At 36.6% G+C, this 21,151-nt stretch overlaps 2 protein-coding genes across 2 annotated transcripts in view; both read right to left on the bottom strand.

Annotated features, from left to right (window-relative positions):
* IA-2 (tyrosine phosphatase IA-2) overlaps window positions 1-21,151 on the bottom strand; it is a 251,237-nt gene that overhangs the window by 105,652 nt on the left and 124,434 nt on the right. The window lies entirely within an intron of this gene.
* LOC136776919 (uncharacterized) lies at window positions 188-2,321 on the bottom strand. Its single transcript, XM_066732847.1, has one exon. It carries the CDS (start codon window positions 1,997-1,999, stop codon window positions 188-190), a length of 1,812 nt encoding a protein of 603 aa, XP_066588944.1. The 5' UTR covers window positions 2,000-2,321.

Genomic DNA, 21,151 nt, shown 5'->3' with positions numbered 1-21,151 from the left:
AAAACAGCTAATCCTGATGTATACTTGGTAGAGAAGATATTGCGTAAGAAAGGGAATAAGGTATTTGTAAAATGGTTAGGAATGGATAAAACGCATAATTCGTGGATAAATAAGAATAATGTTTTGTAATAATAATAATAATAATTTATGTAATATAATATAATACAATAAATACAGCTATTAAAATCTACTCTTTTAACCTATAATGTCCCCAAGGTAGAGTCGCTACAGAACCGGGTGTTATGTGACGTTTATCGTCATACGGACTGAGAGCAATTTTTCGCTGAGTAGTGGAAAACACCTTGTACAATTTCGAACGAATTAAATTTTGGTTACGGGACTGTACGGTGAAATTATCCAAACAATCCTTGTAGTCGTCAAAAGTTATGTTTCTATCGATAACATAACCTTTGACCCCCTTAGCCTTTTTGGTAATTTTCGTACAGTCCTGCACCTTAAAGGTATACATTTTCGCTCTCAGTCCAACGAACTCGGTCATGATCTTTCCATTGTTCTCATCCTTCATTAGCCCAGGCACTTTTTTATTGACTCGAGGTAAGCCGTACCGATTATCAGGAGAGTAATCGCTGGTGTCGAATTTGACCAGATCACGTTTCATGACCGAGTAAACATCGTCACACTCGATACTGTACACTAGACTGTCCGTGTCGGTATACATCGCTTTACATTTACTGCCGAATGTAGGAAGCATATAATCGTAATGGAATTCATACAGACAGGTCTTTGAAATATCTAAAATGCTCATGCCTACGTACACGGGCTTATCAAACTTCGCGGATAATTTCGACAATTGAATAGCGACCAAATTCTCTTTAAATATCGCACGACTGTGAAAATTCGGTTTGGAAATCAACGCTTCCGCCCCGTATCTTCCCTCCCACTTGGTTACGAGCCTCACGTCAACTCTATTCCTAACATTTTCCGTAGTTTTACCAAATACTGCATTGTTCATTAGCTTGAAGAGATTCTTCTCGAAATCGTTTTTCGAGGCTGTCCGCAAGCGTGTATTTAATTCGATATACGCCTTCAGCCAGGTGGACTGCCGGAACTTTAAACCGCGATAAATGCGTTTTAAGACGATACCGTTACGTATACACTGCTGTAGAGCACGGTAGTGTATCACATAACGCGTCTTATCGTCGACGGTTGCGAGCAGTTTCTCCTGGTGTGAACCTGGCGGCTTCTCACGCACCGGGCAGAATGGTAGATCGGAGTGTTTGTCGTGAAGCTCGCGTGGATATTCCAATTCCACCTCCAAAATATAGCCTTCGGACGAATCCTCGGACACATTAAGGATGTCGAGATTGGCAGCGTCATCGATCCATTGGAAACCGTGGGTAGGCAACGGTTGACACATTGCCCATCCATATAGATTATTAACGTCGTAATACATCAAGTATTTCGACGGTTCCGCCGGATCGTAGTTTCGCATGTACCGATTGCTGGCCCTCTCATAGCGGTGGGAGCACTGGCTCAAACCACCGCGTATACCGCGTTCAATAAAAAGCAACATGTCCACATCGGTGAAGAGTTCCAGACGGATTCCCGTATGCTTGAGCATCGCGTCCCAAGTGAAGCCTGGAAGCGTATAATAGTGAGCAGGATCTAAACTATAATTTTTCATGCAGCTATCGCGAAAACTCTCGAAAACATCGGCCAACAATAGGACATCGGTCTTTAAATAAAGATCGCTGTACTCCCCGAGTGTTGTCACAGAGAATTTGGTCCATACCTCTTTGGCATGATTATATGCTTCTTCCGTGATATCGCTATCGGACAGTCTATTGTAGAACAACTCTCGTGCAGGTAAAACCGTTTCTTCCAAGCGAGTAATGTTATCCACATAATCGTAAGGAAAAATACCTTTTCTCTTAAGCAGGCTGAACTGTTCAATACTTAATTCCGAAAATTGTGACTCTAAATTTTTCAGCTGAGATCTATTCAGATATGAACTCAATTTATCCAAACTGGATGCCATAAATTTGAACGAATCGATGAATCTTAGCTGTATATTATACTTTCGCAGATATTTACTAAATGAAGTGTATTTTTCCTTATTTACAGGCAGCAAATTTACCGATCCCTCAAGCGTATTCACGATCGCCTCAAAAATAAAATGTGAATCATAGCCGGATAAATTATGGAATATTACGGGAATAACATGCGAGTCTTTAAAGTTTAAGTTGCAATTATTATGAGCCGGTCCTCTATATCTACCAGTTAGGTGATCATGATCGCGAATACGCACTTGATTTGGAAGAAACGGTTTTCCACAAATGTGACAATTAGGTTCACTGTAGTGCCGCGAAATTTCAACATCACTAAGAGTATTCATCGGTATTACAGTCTTCAATTTTTCGCTGACGATGCGTGCAATGCTCTCGAGCTCGCATACGAACCATTCGATGCAATTAGCACCTCGATGTGAATTATAACATGAGAGTGACGCATTGCGAGCACTCTTTTTAAATAATACCCTACACTAAAAGGTACATGTTTCTGATAATCGTAACTATTTTTACTACTATTACTACTATTGTCAATTTTCTCTAGTAAACATTCAAAGTCTGCATAGACGACAAACGGCACTCTTTCACTGTTCTTCTGGTTCTTAAAAGATACCCAACAGTCTTCTGCATTCTTTGGCAGTATGACACGGATATTGTCATTAAGCTGCACACAATCCCTCTCATGAACCTGAAGTTTATCTGCCGTATGAAAATAGTGTAGACAGCTAAACAAAAAAATGAATATGATTTTAATATGAATATAATATTTATGTATACATATATTTGTACATCCATTACAAACCGTTCACAAATATGAATAGTATGTCCCCTTTTATTTGTCTGGTTGCTTATTAATCTAGAAAGATTTCGTATACATAGAAAGTGTGCATTTCCTTGGTCATCTGTGATAAGAAGGAGATTAACATGTCTCGATCGCTTCTTCTTCGTTAGCTGAAGAGGTGTGATGTTTATTTCAGTTTTGCTTTCATTTTCCTCCTCCTCCATTGTGAACACATTGACTGAAATGTCATTATCCGATTCAAATTTCGGGATCTGTTTCAGAGTGGTTGGAAAGGTTAAGCTTCCAACGTCTAAAACAGACCGATAATGCGGATAGGAGGATGTGCGGTAGGTTTTGGCGGGTGGTTTTGCAGGAAAATGCGCTACCGTCACAGCCCATGCAAAACATGCACTATCCTCATTATCAATGTTTATCACAGCTCTTTTATGTATTATACTGGGTGGTAATTTGACTCCACATCCAGCACGCACAGTGGATTATAATGATTTATATTGACTATCAAGTTCAATATTCTTTCCAAAGCCCATCCACTATCGCGTTCTTGAAACTCGCTCAAGTCATTCAATATTGTCTCTACAATATTTTGCCTATACCAATCGCTAAAATTATCAGTTTTATATAAAACATAATTTTTTGTACTAATGTTCTTATCATCACTAATATCTTTACTAATAAATTGTCCATTTAACACACAGTTTATTTTAACACAATTTACACTACAGAATACTTTATTTACACGGGTATGTACAATTTCTTGTGCATTTAACAGAAAATCACGTGGTTCTATATAATTTGAGTTTATCACCATACCACTGCATATTCGGCTATTAAACGCTGATTCAAGCTCCTCCCAAATGAGTCCTTCCGCTGCATTGGAGCCAGAACCAAATTTAATGAAACTCTTCTCCTTTGCCGATCGGAGGAGGAGGCATTTAATGCTCGCGATCTCGGCAAAGTGTTTCTGTCGCGTACCTACTGAAGCATTTCGATCAATGTTTCTTAATTCCTGAATATAATCACGACATTCGCGAACCCATGTAGAGTATTCATCCTCTGTTCTAATTGAGCTAAACTTTTTTCGAAGTTCGGTATACATTTTGTAAATGTATGATCACTGGAAGATCTCTGATAAGTTGCTCCTTGTCCAACAATAAATCGCTGGGTGAAACTATAATGAAACTTTTCACCCGCGATGAATCTTTTTATAATTCGTATGAAGATGAAATTTGATATACTTAGTCATCTATTTATGTGTATGTGTGAATGTTAAAATCGTTTGAAAATGGAAAAAAATCAGGTATCAGATATCCAATATGCTGATTCTTCATTTTAAACACGTGCCGTGAATCAGAACAATAAGAATACTGCAGGAGTTTGATACAATAATGCAAATTGAATTTTCAAGCTGATTTATTTATTCCTTCTTTTTCTCATACATAAATTTCATATAATAAACATTCCTCAACGCACACATAATATTATGGTTTAGACATGTAGGTAGGTGTGTATTGCTATTACTATCTTTCAGTCTAAAATCACCCCACTCATATTCATCGATATCACTTATAACAAAATCGCAGATATTACTAAGCCAATTCTTCTTTTCGAGTCCCTTCACGAAAATCTCTTCATCCTCATTTGAACTCACATATTTCCTTATAACCTCTTTGTATCTATAGTAAGGCGAATAACCATCCATCCAATTTAAACCATGATGATTATAATATAACCAGCTAGATGGAATGAAAAACAAGAAACTCATCATTTAAAAAGATATACATTTGGAGAATCAATTATACTTACTTTGATTGCTTTATCTCCGCCTCATTTAACCATGTATATGGAAACGGTGGTGAAAATAAAATGTGAAACACTTTTCCATCACGTAAGACTGCAAATTCTTTCACTATGAATGATTTATCTTTCAATCGAAAACCTTGAAAATCCACAAATGTTGGAGCCATCCTTTCAATCTTCAAGATTTTTTTGGAAAAATTGTGTTAAACTGTTGTCCCTGCTCCCTCAACCGATTTATTTACTCGAGAGAGTACTGGACAGTAAGTTGCACCCCAAGCACACAATGAATAAATCAAATATTTGCACATGCTATTATATATTAGTTTAAAAATTGCTGAGCTATGGAAAAAAGTAACACACTCAGCTACATTTAGGGTAAAGCGGCTTCAGCGGGGTCAGTAACATGCTGCAAAGATTCAAGATTATGCGAGCGAAAAAATCACCCCAAAGAGAATCTGTTTTACCATCTAGGAAATTGCTTTTACCGACTGGGACCTGACGTCAGACGAGTGGGGGTGTGACGTCAAAATGCTGCAAGTATCCTCCCGCACCCCCGCAACCCTCTCGCCTATACTTGCTTCAAGCTCACGTGGAGCCTCCGATTTCCCCCACCACCACCGCTTAGCACTTCTTGGCTCCCCCCACTACCTCGCAACCAGGCTCAGCCGAGTGGACAGGAGTGGGGTGGGGGGGGGGGGGGGCTAGAATCGGCATAGTATGTCTACTGGTGTGGTTATAGCAGTTTTTTGTATGTCCTCCTGCGCCATGGGTATTTGGTGGTAGGCTTTGTGCAGATCAATTGTTGAAAACACACACTTGCCATGCAGCTTCTGTAATACATCTTGTATCAGTGGTGGCGAGTATCTGTCTGGCACTGTTGCAGCATTTAACTTACGGTAGTCACCGCACAATCTCCAGCTTGTATCCTTCTTAGATTGTATGTGTATAGGGCTTGACCATGAGCTGCTCGATGGACGGATATATCCTTGTTCTAGCAGATAATTGATCTCTGATCTTGCTGCCTTTAATTTTTCTCCTGCCAATTTTCTTGGGCGGTCTGTGACTGGTGGTCCAGTGGTTACTATGTAATGGTGAACTGATGAGACCTTTTTGCTTTGTTGAAAAGGTTTGGTAATCTCTGCAAATTCATAAAGCATGTCAGCATGAATTCCTTTTGGTTGTATTGTTGAGATTGAGTGAATTGATGTTTCTACCATCTCACCTTTTGTGATTAGAGAGGTTGTGGTATCAATTAGCTTTTTGTTTTTTATATCAATCAGCAAACCGTAGTAGGCGATCATATCTGCTCCTATTATGGGAGTTTTTACGTCTGCTATGATGGCCTGCCATTTGAATGATCTCCGGAGTCCGAGATTGAGATGGAGTATCCTTGTTCCAAAAGTTTTTATTATGCTTCCATTTGCCGCGTACAAGTTGAATTGTCCTATGGACTTCTTTTCTTGACTAGACGCTGGTGGTACAACGGTAATCACTGATCCTGAATCAATGAGATATTTGGTGTGATTGGATTTGTCGTACACATGTAGTCTGCATTCCTCTGGCAATTTTATTTTGTTGCCGTCGTCAACTTTGCACGTTGACGACAGCAGTTTCAGTTTTCCTGCTTGCTTTCATACGCACAAGGTTTGGTACATTTGTTTGATTTTTCTCCAAACCTTTTGTGGTAGTAGCAGATTGTTTTGGAGTCTTTGTCCTCTGATTTTTGCGTTGGTTTGCTACGTGAACGAGATCTTCCTCTTGATTGATCTACCTTTCTTGTCAGATCTTTGATTGCTGAGGTAAGTTCCGTTATCTTCTCCTCTAATGTGTTTATTCTTTCAGCTTCTGACCTGGATACCTCACTGATGTCTTGTGCTTGTGTAGAAAGCACAGTATACGCTGGGTTGGAGTCCATTATTTTGTCTGCTATTTCAGCTAGAGGAACTATGTCTATGCCTGAACTAGCAGATAGGATGCAGCGGACATTTGCAGGTAATTGCCTCATCCATAGAGATCTCAATGCTTCTTCGCTTAGATTGCCTTCTGCTAAATTGTTCATCTTTCTTAACAACTGAGATGGTTTCTTTTCACCTAGCTCTAGGCCTGTAAGCAGACGTGTTAATTGCTTCTCCTTGGACACTGAAAAGCGTTTTATCAGAGATTGCTTCAAATATTGGTATTTCTCTTCTTCAGGCGGAGATGATATGACGTCAGCTACCTGTTCCAGAACTTCTCCTTCAAGAGATGCTATTACTTGATAATACTTTGTATTATCACCACGTATATTGCGTGCATGGAATTGTGCTTCCGCTTGTATAAACCAAATTTTTGGGTTTTGCCGCCAAAATGGCGGTAGCTTGAATATCGTGGTCATCGAGACATTTTCATCCATGTTTCAGCGTATGAATTTTTCATCCCTTGAACTTAGAGGAGTTTCTATTTCGTCCTTTGTTGCTTCCTGTTGTTGAGGGTTTTTCTCATCGTTTGCACTAGGAGTTCTGTCCAGAGGCATTCTTTGTGTGATCTCCTATGAGGTGTCTCAGAATTTTAGATCCGTTTGGATCACGTCGGGGTCACCAATGTGGCTCTTCTGTTACAAGCCACTATATTCTATGTAGACTGGGACTATATGTAAGATCACTCATTTTTAATGTCAGCCATTACTTTTCTTTATTTTTCACGTTCCTATCACAGTAACAATTCGAACATGTCTTCTTAGTAAAGAAGCCGGAAGGAAGAGAGGGAAGAAGAGATCATTAGTTATACAGTCGCCCTACATTGGCGCTGTCGTCGCCTTACTATAGTTTCTTACATAGTACATTGTAGTTACATAGTACATTGTAGTTACATTAGTTAATAGGACTATTATTCCAATGATTTCTAAATTAAGCGAATCTGTAAACAAATGGGACCAAGTCCTGGAACAGACTGAGTACAGTATTAAAAATACTGTTAGAAAATCAACAGGAAATACACCGTATAAGTTATTATTTGGTGTTGATCAATTAGGACGCGTTGATGATAATGTTAGACAATTGTTTAAAAACTCAGAAGTTTCTGATCTTGAACAAGTGCGTGACGAAGCGAGTAGAATAATTCAGAAAAATCAGGCGTATAATGAATAGTATTATAATAAAAGACACAAAGGTGCTACTATTTATGAGATAGACGATTACGTAATGATTAAAAATACGGATACGACTCTAGGTGTTAATAAAAAGTTGATTCCAAAGTTTAAGGGACCTTATAAGGTAATTAAAGTCATAAATAATGATCGATATGTTGTGAAAGACATTGAGGGTTTACAGTTGTCTAATATTCCATATACTGGTGTCATTTCTTCTGATCATATGAAAAGATACATCCAAGAATGACAATTAATAGTGCCATAAAAACACATACTTGTTCAAATGTGTTTCATTCCATGAGAACATTGGAGTTTAGTTTTGGAATGGATATCTCTTTTGGGCTTAGACAGCCTAATGTCAGAATGGCCGAATGTAAGCAATTAAATTTGTTTGTAGGTAATAATACTTATACATTTAAGTTTGTATTAATAAATGTAACTCGATGTTCAGATTTTAAAACAAAGAAAGCTTAATCTGAAATTTGTAAAAAAAAGAAAAGAATCACATTCATGTATGATTGCTCAAGAAGTAAAGACGAATAAAGAATTAGTGAAAAGAAGTGTCATTTCATTATTTTGTTGACTTATAATACGAAAGGATATAACCAGATATACCTGTGTTTGATACATATCAAGAGACTAAAGGCTTGTTGTACGTACCGGGGATCGACGATTAGTATGAGGATGAAAGTTCTGTTAGCCAAACTTTAAACGCGTTTTTCTCGAACCCACTTTTTTTCGGTCGGCCCGAGATATAACAGATTTTCTATTCAACCGATCGGGCTTACATTTTTGCAGGTTGTTCTGCACATCTGTTATTCTGGCAGGAACTAGAATCATTATTCTTCATCCATTACTTTTCAATTTACAATCCAATTTACACTAAAAAAATTGTACTTTTTTTTTCGAAGTCCGCTATTTTATTATTTTTCAACCAAATTTATTTTTTCTAGTTCCTGCCAGAATGACAATCCTAGTGAACAATGATCTATTGCATTTTTTTATTTCCGATTACCCAAACTGGAAATACCTCACAGGCCAGCAGCACATGTCTTTTTAACCTATTTTGATCCCATATAATTTAAATAAAATATCGTAAAAATTAAAAAAATATATATATATTTTTTTATAATTCATCCTAGTATTAATATCATATAAAATTTTTAGATTTTTTGCATTTCATTTAAGTAGACAAAAAAATTCCCGAAAAATACCCTGCAAAACCGGTCGATTTATTAAACTACTACCTTAAGGGGAAATATACACCTAGATGGTCGAAAAAATCATTTTTTTTTGCATTTTCTTTAAGCTTCAGGTTTTTAGAATATCTCATAAAAACGGGAAATTAAAATTTCTAAAAATAAGCCAGTTACAGCTGAGAAAGTGAAATTGATTTTTCACTCCAAACCGGCAGACAGGTATTGGCAAAGGATCCTTGGACCCTTCGTGTTTCTTTTGTATGAAGAACTGGTATCCCTGTATGGGGTATCCTTAAACATCCTTCTAAGTATGAAGGAACATACTATATTACCGTTATTCACTGCCAGAAATAGCTTGCAGAAATAGAACTCATTGTAAGTTGTGTGTGTGACAAATTTAATGATTTATTAATTCCCAAATTTTCAAATGCGTTTTTCTCAGAACTACATTTTTCAAATCGGTACCAGAAATTTCTCGAAAACTAATGAACCGATTGCTTTGAAATTTTGTGTAGTTATTCTATATACAATTATCTAGTCTTTGTCATAGGATTTTTTTTCCGTAACTTAGTTTTTGTTTTATAGGCAAAATAATAACTAATTTTTGGTCCGAAAATCACTACTTTTGTTTAAACATCTGCCATTTTGTCATAAATCAATATTTTCAAAACCGGCTATGACAAAGACTAGATTATAGTATCTAATTTAATAATCTTTTTCGATTTTCTTTCTTAGGTGATTTTTGAAGAAAGGCCAACTGGTACCGCATGCGTGGATTTTTTTACGAAGCTACAAGAATAATTGTATTACATTGGATTTACTTGAAATTTTTAAATAAAAAAAATTGAACATATAATTGAATGTATATGCTTTTAGATAGTTGAAACTCCAATCCAAAATTTAAAATTGCTTTTCTTAAAAACATTCATAAAAATGACCTTTTTTCCGGCTTTTAGGTATATATTTCCCCTTAATGTCCAAATGATTTGACTGTACAATGACCGGCAGAAATGGCGTCCCTTGATGCGTTTAGGAACCGCGTTTTAGGATCCTTCACTGTATGCTCTATTCTGCTAGGTGGAGATAGGGGAATGGAACGCGATAACTATAGTAGTTCGTCTATCTCGCTCTAAATGCGTGAGTGCGAGAGATAGAGCTTTATACGGCATAGCAGGGCAAGCCAGGCGTCACTTATTTCTATCTGTGCCATTGCCTGTGGCTATCTCTCTCGCTCGGTAAGAATCATTCGTCCGTCCTTGTTTAGGTTAGTTCTACGCCAATGGATACTCTCTAAAGAAGATTTTCTCAGGCCACACCATTGAAGACTGCGATTACAGCGGGGATTTTAAAATAATGTGCACCTGTCACTGTCAAACGTCAGTATGAAAAATTATTGCCACTTACAGCGTTTGGTGCAATTATAATTATAAGTCTGGATTATAATTGCACCAAACGCTGTAAATGGCAATAATTTTTCATACTGACGTTTGACAGTGACAGGTGCACATTATTTTAAAATCCCCGCTATAATCGCAGTCTTCAATGGTGTCGCCTGAGAAAATCTTCTTTAGAGAGTATCCATTGGCGTAGAACTGACCTAAACAAGGACGGACAAATGATTCTTACCGAGCGAGAGAGATAGCCACAGGCAATGGCACAGATAGAAATAAGCGACGCCTGGCTTGCCCTGCTATGCCATATAAAGCTCTATCTCTCGCACTCACGCATTTAGAGCGAGATAGACGAACTACTATAGTTATCGCGTTCCATTCCCCTATCTCCGCCTAGCAGAATAGAGCATACAATGAAGGATCCTAAAACGCGATTCCTAAACGCATCAAGGGACGCCATATCTGCCGGTCATTGTACTTTTGGTGATTAAAAATTCTTTTCCCTGATGGGTCTTGAGCCCTGGTTCTTTGAATGATGAGACTGATATGTTGTCTATCACAGTTATACTATCTGTTGTTAATGGCAAAGTTCCATTTGTCTATATATTCCGATTGGTTGTAGATATACAATATATGTGACATTAATTTTTTAAAATATATACATGCTTTAGCGCTGATAGCGCCATATAGCTTGCTTCTTGAATGCTCGTTATTTTAAAATATTAAATGTATTACCCCAAAACATGCAATGTACGCATTATTCATTCATGGTGTTTCGTCAACAATCTACATATTATTATCATAACATGAGTTCATAATTTTCTTATTCTCTATGTGCACACCTACACATTGGCAGTCAGGTAAGAATGTTTAGCAATATACATAAACAAAAAAAGTCCGGCAAAAGTGACAAAATTTACAGACAGTCAGCGCTGATATTACGCATATGCATCACTACACATTCTTACCTGACTACCAATGTGTAGGTGTGCACATAGCTATGACGTGAAATATGAAATGTATACAGCATATCCTCAGGATTCGTCAATAAATGTAAAGATGCTAGCTCAGAATCATATTGATATTATACACCATAATGTTAACATTTTATGTTTCAACATAAGCTGATCACAAAAATTAAGTATTATGCTGTAAAATATAGATATCACATAGTGATTAAACGTGATTTTTCAGATGTTGCTATCTGGGCAGTATTTATTATATGCATGCATGTTTTCGGATTAAAGATAGTAAATAATACGCGTAGGTTTACCAAGAACTGTTCAAATGAAACGCTCGGTAAATTCGGTAGTCAGAATAATAAATGACACAATCTCTGCTGAAATATCATAATAGAAAATCAACATCAGACAAGAATTCACTATTTTGTTTAGTATGACCTAGCCGATTCAATTGTATTTATAGGCCATATTGATCCTCCTTCCACCCCTAGATTCAACCGCTCTATTAAACCGAGCCAATAAGAAAATAGCGGTTTCTAAAATTTCAACCACCGATAATTTTTAATTAACCTGTTAACCGGGGAGTTCTAGCGAAATTGTACTAATTCCATACGCATAATAAATTCATGGCGAGACACGCATGAATGACGTATTATCATAGTCGATCGAAAATATACGTCCTGTACGTTCCAGGGCGCAAATTAATTTCCGAGGACGTATTCATATGTCCTACCTGTATCGGATATTGTTTACGCCTAACGCATTTATGCGTCTTACCCGGTTAAAAGGTTAAGAGATGTAGAAAACAAAATTATAAAGATTTTCTGCTCAGAATCAGACGCTATCGAGGGTTTTCGGGTCGGCATCGACTTATGAAATACACTGTATACAGACCATCCAATTTCTATTATAATATTAAACTACTATACAGGGTGTAACGAAACGACCGCATTTTCTCTTAACTGGAGGTTCAGGGTGACAAACTGAGTGCACGTGTAAAATTTCGTTCGAATCGTTCAAGAGGTTTAAAAGTTGTTTACATTTAAAAATCACCTTTTCTCGGTCCTTTTCGAACGACTTTGATTGCACAATGGAAAGTGAAGAAAGTGAAAAAACAATTGATGAACACCCCAATAGAATGTAAAAGTTATCGATCGCGCGCAATAATACTTTTGCTATTTATTCCATTAATCTGGCTATCAGATTAATTTTAAAAATAGCAAAATCCTTTTCATTACATTTCCAATTCAATTCAGTACAATTATCATTGACTGAATTTATGGAAGGAGCGGGAAGACGCAATGAAAAGGAAAGTATCAGAAACTAAGATATCGCGCGAACGCACTGATAATTTAATAGGAAACGCATGAGGGCATTCTCTTTCTACTAACGAAGGTAAAGAGAATGATTCAAAATCAATATATTGATGATAGAGAAAACTAAACTTACCCATTTAATGTTCTCCAAGTTCTTTTACATCAAAGTTCTTAAGAAAGCTTTAAACTGGCTCCTCGATGATTTCCAGAAAGCACACTATCACTGATTTTGCATTTAAAAACTCGCGAATTTAAGCAAATTAGGTATTAACCTACTTTTCTTCAAAACACCGGTTAAGGATGTTCTACCCCAAAGGTATTATTCACACCGGCGAATGGCTTAACGCGCATAGTGAAGTTGTGGATGCAACTTAAGCTTTTTGTAATAACGGTAACATGGGAAGATGAACACATGTTTTTCGATCTTTATATGGTACTACTTATCCTATTATTTTTCGCATCCACAATTAAAAGATATAATTTAAAATGTAGAAATACAAATTTAAGTACAATAATAATTTGAAAATATATATTCTCCCTCATTACTAGTAAATATATGCGCCGCAGTTGCGCGCGCATATGCGACGCTGCCATATTTATTGTCTTTCACGTTTATCGTGTTACAATAAAACTTTGAATTACATTTTCTTGGCAACGGTACGTGTCATATTTTTCATTTTTTTTTTATGTGCTGTTAACAAGTATAATCCGTAAAGCATTTATTTTTTAACAAAATCTAAAGAACCGTTTATCTAATAATAGTAAAAATGTTGTCTTTTTAGCAGAATCTCCTATATGTTCCATAGTAAAAGTGATAACATTGATATTGAATTTCTCTAGCTAGAAACGTGTCATCAATCTCAGATTTGACTATCGTGTCAATATTGTTATATTTAACCCATTTCAATCAAAATTTAAACAATGTTATGAAAATCATTTTGGGGTAGAACATCCTTAATTTGACACTTTTAAACTGTTTGAAGTATGCTGAAGAGAAAGAGAGGGAGAGAGACACAGAGAGGAAAAATAATAAGTAATTCGTTTCGACTACTCTTAATCAGCCTACTTCAAACAGTTCAAAAGTGTCAAATTAACCAGTGTTTTAAAGAAACGTAGGTTAATACCTAATTTGTTTAAATTCACGAGTGCTTAAATATGCAAAAACAGTGATAGTGTGCTTTCTGGAAATTATCGAAGAGCCAGTTTGAAGCTTTTTCGAAAAATTCGATGTAAAAGAACTTGGAGAACATTAAATGGGTAAGTTTAGTTTTCTCTATCATCAATGTATTGATTTTAAATCATTCTCTTTACCTTCGTTAGTAGAAAGAGAATGCCCTCATGCGTTTCCTATTAAATTATCAGTGCGTTCGCGCGACATCTTAGTTTCTGATACTTTCCTTTTCATTGCGTCTTCTCGCTCTTTCCATAAATTCTGTCAATGTTAACTGTACTGAATTGAATTGGAAATGTAATGAAAAGGATTTTGCTATTTTTAAAATTGATCTGATAGCCAGATTAATGGAATAAATAGCAAAAGTATTATCGCGCGGGATCGATAATTTTTACATTCTATTGGGGTGTTCATCAATTGTTTTTTCACTTTCTCCACTTTCCATTGTGCAGTCAAAGTCGTTCGAAAAGGACTGAAAAAGGGTGATTTTAAAATGTAAATAACTTTTAAACCCCTTGAACGATTCGAGCAAAATTTTACACGTGCACTCAGTTTGTCACCCCGAACCTCCAGTTACGAGAAAAGGCGGTCGTTTCGTTACACCCTGTATACATTAAGAACCAACTAATACTACTAGTAAATACATTTTATTTTTGTAAATTTATAATCGAAGCTATTTTTCTGAAATCAGCAAAATAACTTTAGCTAAAACTGCTGCAAACAATTCGTCTCCCTGGTTTGAAAATAAAAGCATTTTTCTTAAAAATCACTTATTATAATAAAATAATTATTTTGAAGCCAATAAAACACGAAGAGCTTTTTAGTCTACTCAAGAGCTATTACTTCACGTACGTTTGATAAATTACTAGTATTTTTTAAATACAACGTAACGACGAGTTATGCTAGACTAAAATGATACTACCGCACAAGAAGCTTGGAAGAACAAAAAGTCGTTAACGACTTACCATTTTCTAAAGATACAGTGCGGCATTCAGGGAAACGAATTAATATGTGGGTTTCGTTAAATATCCTATAGCACTAACTACCATTAAAATATATATACATTAAGGTGTCCGCTAAAAAGGCATTATTTTTTTGTTGTTAACTATATCTAACTTGGTGTAGAATCAGATAAAAATGAGCTTTGCAAGAATCTAACCGATTTGGGTAGTAAAAACCCGTGCCACGAAAGGTATGAAGTTACAAATGGAATTTTATATAAAAAAATGATTTTTTTATGACTATTTTGCATGTCATTTCTTCATTCTTCAAATATTTAATACGATAATGTAGCTTTTATTAGTCTAAGGGCCTCTGAATATGGATCCACAGTGATTTTTATTTTTTGACTTCTTACAACCTTTATTTCCTGTGTTAAAATTTTTTAAAATAACGATTTGCAATGAAAATTTATTATAGCCGTATCTTGAATACTCTCTCTCTCTCTTTGCCTCGGTATCTCCGCTCCTCTTCGTTCTGACATTTCTGAATATGATAAGATTATGTTAACATTTTTTTGAATTGTTTGTAACATGTGTTTCATGGGTTAATGCTGTTAAAAAACATTTATTTATGATGATAAATCCTTTTATTCTCTCTTTATATCCTCTAGATTCTCTCTCTCTCTCTCTTCCTTCGAAATGATTAGTTTTTAAGTTAACAGTAGAGGCTTTAAGCTCTATATTAACGGGAAGGCGTATACCGATATTATCGGACAGCTCTATCTGAAATCTTAGTTTTCAAAATACAACGGTATTTCAAAACAGATTTCAATTTTTACAATGGTTGTTGAATCCTCAGAGAAGCATCTTTTAAATAAATTTAAGCATTTCTCGATTAAAATAAAACATAAAAAAATTCGAAACAAAAAAACTATTATATTTTAAAAATAAAAACGAAATTGCGAAAATGGGCTTCTTTATTCAAAAGAGTTTCCTTCAAGGATTGTAAAAACTCCAAAAACACTTCGATTCATTCTGAAATAAGACTAAACTTTGAGAATTAGTAATTTTGATAAAATTCCATATCGTAACGATGAGACTGAACATATAATGTTATTATATTTTCTAAAAACTAGATGGTGCTAGTGAAATGACAAAAGCAGTCTGTAAGTGCAACGGAGAGAGAGAGAGAGAGAGTAACAACAATATATTTGAATATGCTTTATAGTTTCTCTTTCTCTCTCTCTCTCCTTTGAACCTATAGGCAGCCTATGGTATCTCACTAGTGCCATCTAATTTTTAGAAAATAGAATAACTTTATATGTTCAGTCTCACCGTTACGATATGGAATTTTACAACAATTACTAATTCTCAAAGCTTAGTCTTATTTCAGAATGAATCGAAGTGTTTTTGGACGTTTTACAATCCTTGAACAAAACTCTTTTGAATAAAGAAGCCCGGTTTCCCAATTTCGTTTTTATTTTTAAAATATAATAGTTTTTTTTTCGAATTTTTGTATGTTTTATTTTAATCGAAAAATGCTTTATTTTATTTAAAAGATGCTTCTCCAAGGACTCAACAACCATTGTAAAAATTGAAATCTGTTTTAAAATACCGTTGTATTTTGAAAACTCAGATTTCAAGTGGAGACGTTCTGTAATGTCGGTATCCACCTTGCTCCAATATGCATTTTTAATTTCTTAAAATTTAAATATTTTTGTTAATGTGATCCTCCCGATTATTTAGTTAGAAATTTTGGTAATATTTATATATCCTACTATAAAATATATTAATATTACCAAAAATTCTATCTAAATATACGGAAGAGCGCATCAACAAAAATATTTAAATATTAAGAAATTAAAAATAAGGGCCTTTAAAGCATATAACGCGGACTCACGCTCGAGGTAGCCCAGCCTAGTTCGCAAGGGAGAGGATAACGTCTATTCATCGTGTTGGGATTGGCGCAGCAAAGAATAACAGTTTAATATTATAATTGGCAAAAGAACAGTTTATTTGCACTTAAATGAAATATAATAGAGAATCAACCATGTGCTCGTGGCGTTAGTGACATGCGAACTGAACATAGAAGAAGAAGAAGGAACGCACGCATCACGCATTACGAGCACCATCTATGGTGAAACTAAAAGATTAGAGAACACGATAAGCAATCCACGTAGTATGCGTTGATCACTCATTCTAACACTTCCTCTATCCACGCGTACTACTTGGCACTTTAACTTTATTGTAAACCTAACATGGTCATACATCTATCGTGTTTAGCTTTGGTTAACGACTTTGTTAAAATATCCGCTATCATTAAATCCGTTCTTAAATATTGAATTATGATTTGTTTCTTTTCCACAAGCTCTCTAGTATAATGAAAACTTATATCTATGTGTTTACTTCGCTTATGAAACACCGCATTTTTAGATAATTCAATTGCGCTTTGATTGTCACAATATACATTAATGGGATCTCTTACATACTTATCAAATCCCATATGCGTCAATAGTCTTTTCATGTAAACAATTTCGCGCGATATCTCCGCTAGAGCTGCATATTCTGCCTCCATTGTTGAGAGGGCCACGGCTGCTTGTTTCTTCGACTTCCAACTAATAGGTCCGTTGGCTAAAATGACTATGTTGCCTGTGCACGACTTCCTGTCGTCTGTGTCTCCAGCCCAATCTGAGTCTGTATACGCTACAATATTTTCTTTATCTTTGGTGTACTTGATGCCTAGGTGCAGAGTCCCTTTCAAATATCGTAAGACTCGCTTTGCTATAATCCAATGCATCTTTCCTGGATTGATACAGAAGCGACTTAAAGTATTTGCTGCATAGGCTATATCCGGGCGCGTTGCATTGGCTAAATAGATAAGCCCACCAATAAGTTCTCTATATGGTCGATTTTTCATTTCAATTCGCTCTTCTTCAGAATTTGAAGACATTTCCTTTGTGATTTTCGTGCTTGATTCTATTGGCGTTGATACCGTCTTCGAATCTCCCATGTTAAACTTCGTTAGTAATTCCTTAATGTACTTCTCCTGCGAAAGGAATATACTACCAGTTTGTTCTTCTCGTTTGACTTTTATGCCGAGAACATTATGTATAGGTCCAAGATCCACCATCTTGAATGCTGATTTTAGTCTTAATTTAACAGCTTCCATTTCTTTGATTGATTTCGATGCCAAGATTACGTCATCAACGTAGATTATTGTTATGACTCGACTGACACCGTTTCCGAATACGTACACACATGGGTCAGCCGACGTTCGTACACCTCCATTATCGGTAATGAATCTGTCAAATTTTTTGTACCATTCTCTCCCTGATTGTTTCAATCCGTATAATGGTTTTAATAATTTGCAAACTTTCGACTCTTCTCCTCGTTTGACGTACGTTTCAGGTTGTTCCATGTACACTTCATCGGAGAGTTCACCTTGCACGTACGCTGTTACCACGTCCATCTGATGTACGTGCATTTCGTCGTTCACTGATGCTGCAAGTAAAGTTCGTATAGATTCATATCTAGCTACCGGTGCGAACGCTTCATCGAAATCCACGCCTTCGCGTTGTGTATGTCCTCGTACAACTAATCTGGCTTTGAATTTTTCGATTTTATTATTTTGGTCTAACTTAGTTTTAAAAACCCATCGATTTGATAATATTTTCTTGTTTTCTGGTCTAGGTACCAATATCCATGTTGCGTTTTCTTGTAGACTCCTATATTCGCGATTCATAGCATCTAGTCATGCTTCATTATCACTCCGGTTCATTGCTTCCGACACGGTTTCTGGATCTGAAATCCTTATATTATTGTTTTGATAGATTTTCTTTGGTCTACCACGTTGACCTGTCCTTAACATTTTTGGTCGACCTCTTCCGCGACGGGTGACATCATTTGATGCTGCTTCAGTTTCTTCCGTACTTGAATCTTCTTCTTGTGCTTCTTCCTCTTCTTCAAATGAATGTCGAAGCGATACGGCATTTGAATCATTAATAGCACTTTCTGGTAATGCAAATGCGTCTTCCTTTGATGTATTGTTTGAGTTTAATTCTTCAAAGAATCTTACATCCCGGGCTTTGATGACAGTCTTCGTTCCCGGTTTCCAAAGTCTATATGCTTTGGATTCTTCTGAGTACCCTACTAGAATGTATTCGTCGCCTTTTGGTTGAAACTTCCATCGTTTCTGCGTTTTATCTAATACTATTGCTTTAGATCCGATAATTCTTAGGAATCCAATGTATGGTTTGCGACTCGACCATGCTTCATAGGGTGTTTTTCCATTAACTGTCTTCGTTGCGCATCTATTTCGAAGGTACGTAGCTGAATTTATGGCCTCAGCCCATAATGATTGGGGAAGGTTACCTTGTAACATAATGCATCTGGCCATCTCGACCAACGTACGATTTTTACGTTCTGCAACTCCGTTTTGTTGCGGCGTATATTCGACACTCTGCTGGTGAACAATCCCTTCATCTTTCAGGAAGGTCTTGAAGTTGTTTGACAAATATTCTTTCCCATTGTCTGTACGAAGTTTTCTGATTGTGCGACCTGTTTGCTTCTCGGCTTTCCGCTTGTAATCTTTAAAAGCTTCTAAAACATCTGAGCGATTACGTAACATTGTCGTTTCCGTATAACCTGTGCAGTCATCTGTAAATGTTACAAAATATTTGGCACGACCTAAAGATTCGACTTTCATTGGACCGCAAATGTCCGAGTGAATAAGGCCTAATACTTCCGTCTCGCGATTTGTAGAGCTTTTAAACGGTTGTACGTGTATCTTACATCTGGCACATACCTTGCAATTAAATTCATTTGACTTTATAGTGAGATTCATACCGTCGACCATATTCTCCATTTTCTTAAGGTCGTTAATATTCACGTGCCCGTACCTTTGATGCCACTTTTGTAACTTTCCGTCATCCTCATTTCTTGCGGCTAACGCTCGGTCTACCATCTCATCTACGACATACAACTGATCTCGCCTCGTAGCTGTCAATATTATAGAACCATCTTTTCGCTTGATAAAGGCGCGATTTCTTACAAATATCACGGAATAACTTTTATTTGTTACGCTAGGTACGGATAACAAATTGTTGCGCAATTCTGGTACATACAATGCATTTTCTAACTTAACTGATTTATCGTTACATCGACCTAATTTTAAGTTCAAGTTTACATTGCCCGATCCGGCCGATTTTACGAACTGTTCGGTCGCCGTGTACACTCTTGACTGTTCATTACTATCGAGAGTTTCAAATTTTTGTCTATCGTTACACATATGTCTTGTCGCGCCGCTGTCAAGACACCAAACTCCTGACTTTGTTACTAGTTCCGCATTGCAAGCTATCGCGGTTAACGCGTTATCCGAATTATCAGTTTTGTCACGTTTTTGCTTTGATCTACAATCGCGACTTCTATGCCCTATTTTATCACAGTTAAAACATTTTCCGTAAAATTTTCGCAATGTACCTTTCGCACTATTGTTCTTATTGTTCACACGTGGCTGTTTTCCTCGTTCTGCATTCCCTTTCGTCAGCAATGCTTCGTTTTTCTTGCCACTGTCGTTTGCCTTCGCATCTCGGTCGGTCTGTCTCGCTTCCTCTTCCATCAATTTCGCTTTCAGGACTTGCAGTGATGGTACATTATCTCGAGACTCTATGGCTACACTGAAGTTCTCGTATTCCGTCGGTAATGAGCTTAACATCATTATCGATAACAATTCTTCCGGAATCTCTATACCGGCTTCCTCTAGTTGTCCTGCCTTGCTTAGGAACTCGTTCACATGTTGCGTCATCGTTACATCCGGTTTCTTCTCCATTCTTAGCAACTGTTTGTACAGCGTAGCTTTTCTCACCGGGCCTCTGGATTCGAACACTCCTTGGAGAATATTCCAAGCTCCTTTCGATGTTTCAGCCTTTTTTACGTGACTCAACTGGCCATGTGAAATACTGAGGTTTATCAAAGCTAATGCTTTTGAGTCCTTCTTTATCCAGTCTTAAGCGTTTGCGGGCGGTTTGACTTCCGTGCCGTCGACATAATGCCATAGATCGTTGTAAACCAACACACTTTTCATTTGTATCTTCCACAATTCGTAATTGTTCTCGGTCAATTTCTCTACACTTGAGAACGTGGTCGCGGACGCCATGTTTTTTTTTTTTTTTTTTTTTTTTTTTTTTTTTTTTGCCAATATTTTGTTTACACAGTAGAATTAGGTGACTGGGCCCATAACCTGTTGGGATTGGCGCAGCAAAGAATAACAGTTTAATATTATAATTGGCAAAAGAACAGTTTATTTGCACTTAAATGAAATATAATAGAGAATCAACCATGTGCTCGTGGCGTTAGTGACATGCGAACTGAACATAGAAGAAGAAGAAGGAACGCACGCATCACGCATTACGAGCAC

This window comes from Prorops nasuta, unplaced genomic scaffold (assembly GCF_024137725.1).
Source record: "Prorops nasuta isolate Cenicafe-Biocafe unplaced genomic scaffold, Cenicafe_Pnas_1.2 PNAS00010, whole genome shotgun sequence".
NCBI lineage: Eukaryota > Metazoa > Arthropoda > Insecta > Hymenoptera > Bethylidae > Prorops > Prorops nasuta.
The sequence above is the reverse complement of the archived record's forward strand: the minus strand, read 5'-3'. Positions and strand labels throughout refer to the sequence as shown.

Bases quoted from the DNA above. Each gene is read 5' to 3' on its own strand.
- LOC136776919 (XM_066732847.1), bottom strand. From the start codon at position 1,999: ATGGCATCCAGTTTGGATAAATTGAGTTCATATCTGAATAGATCTCAG.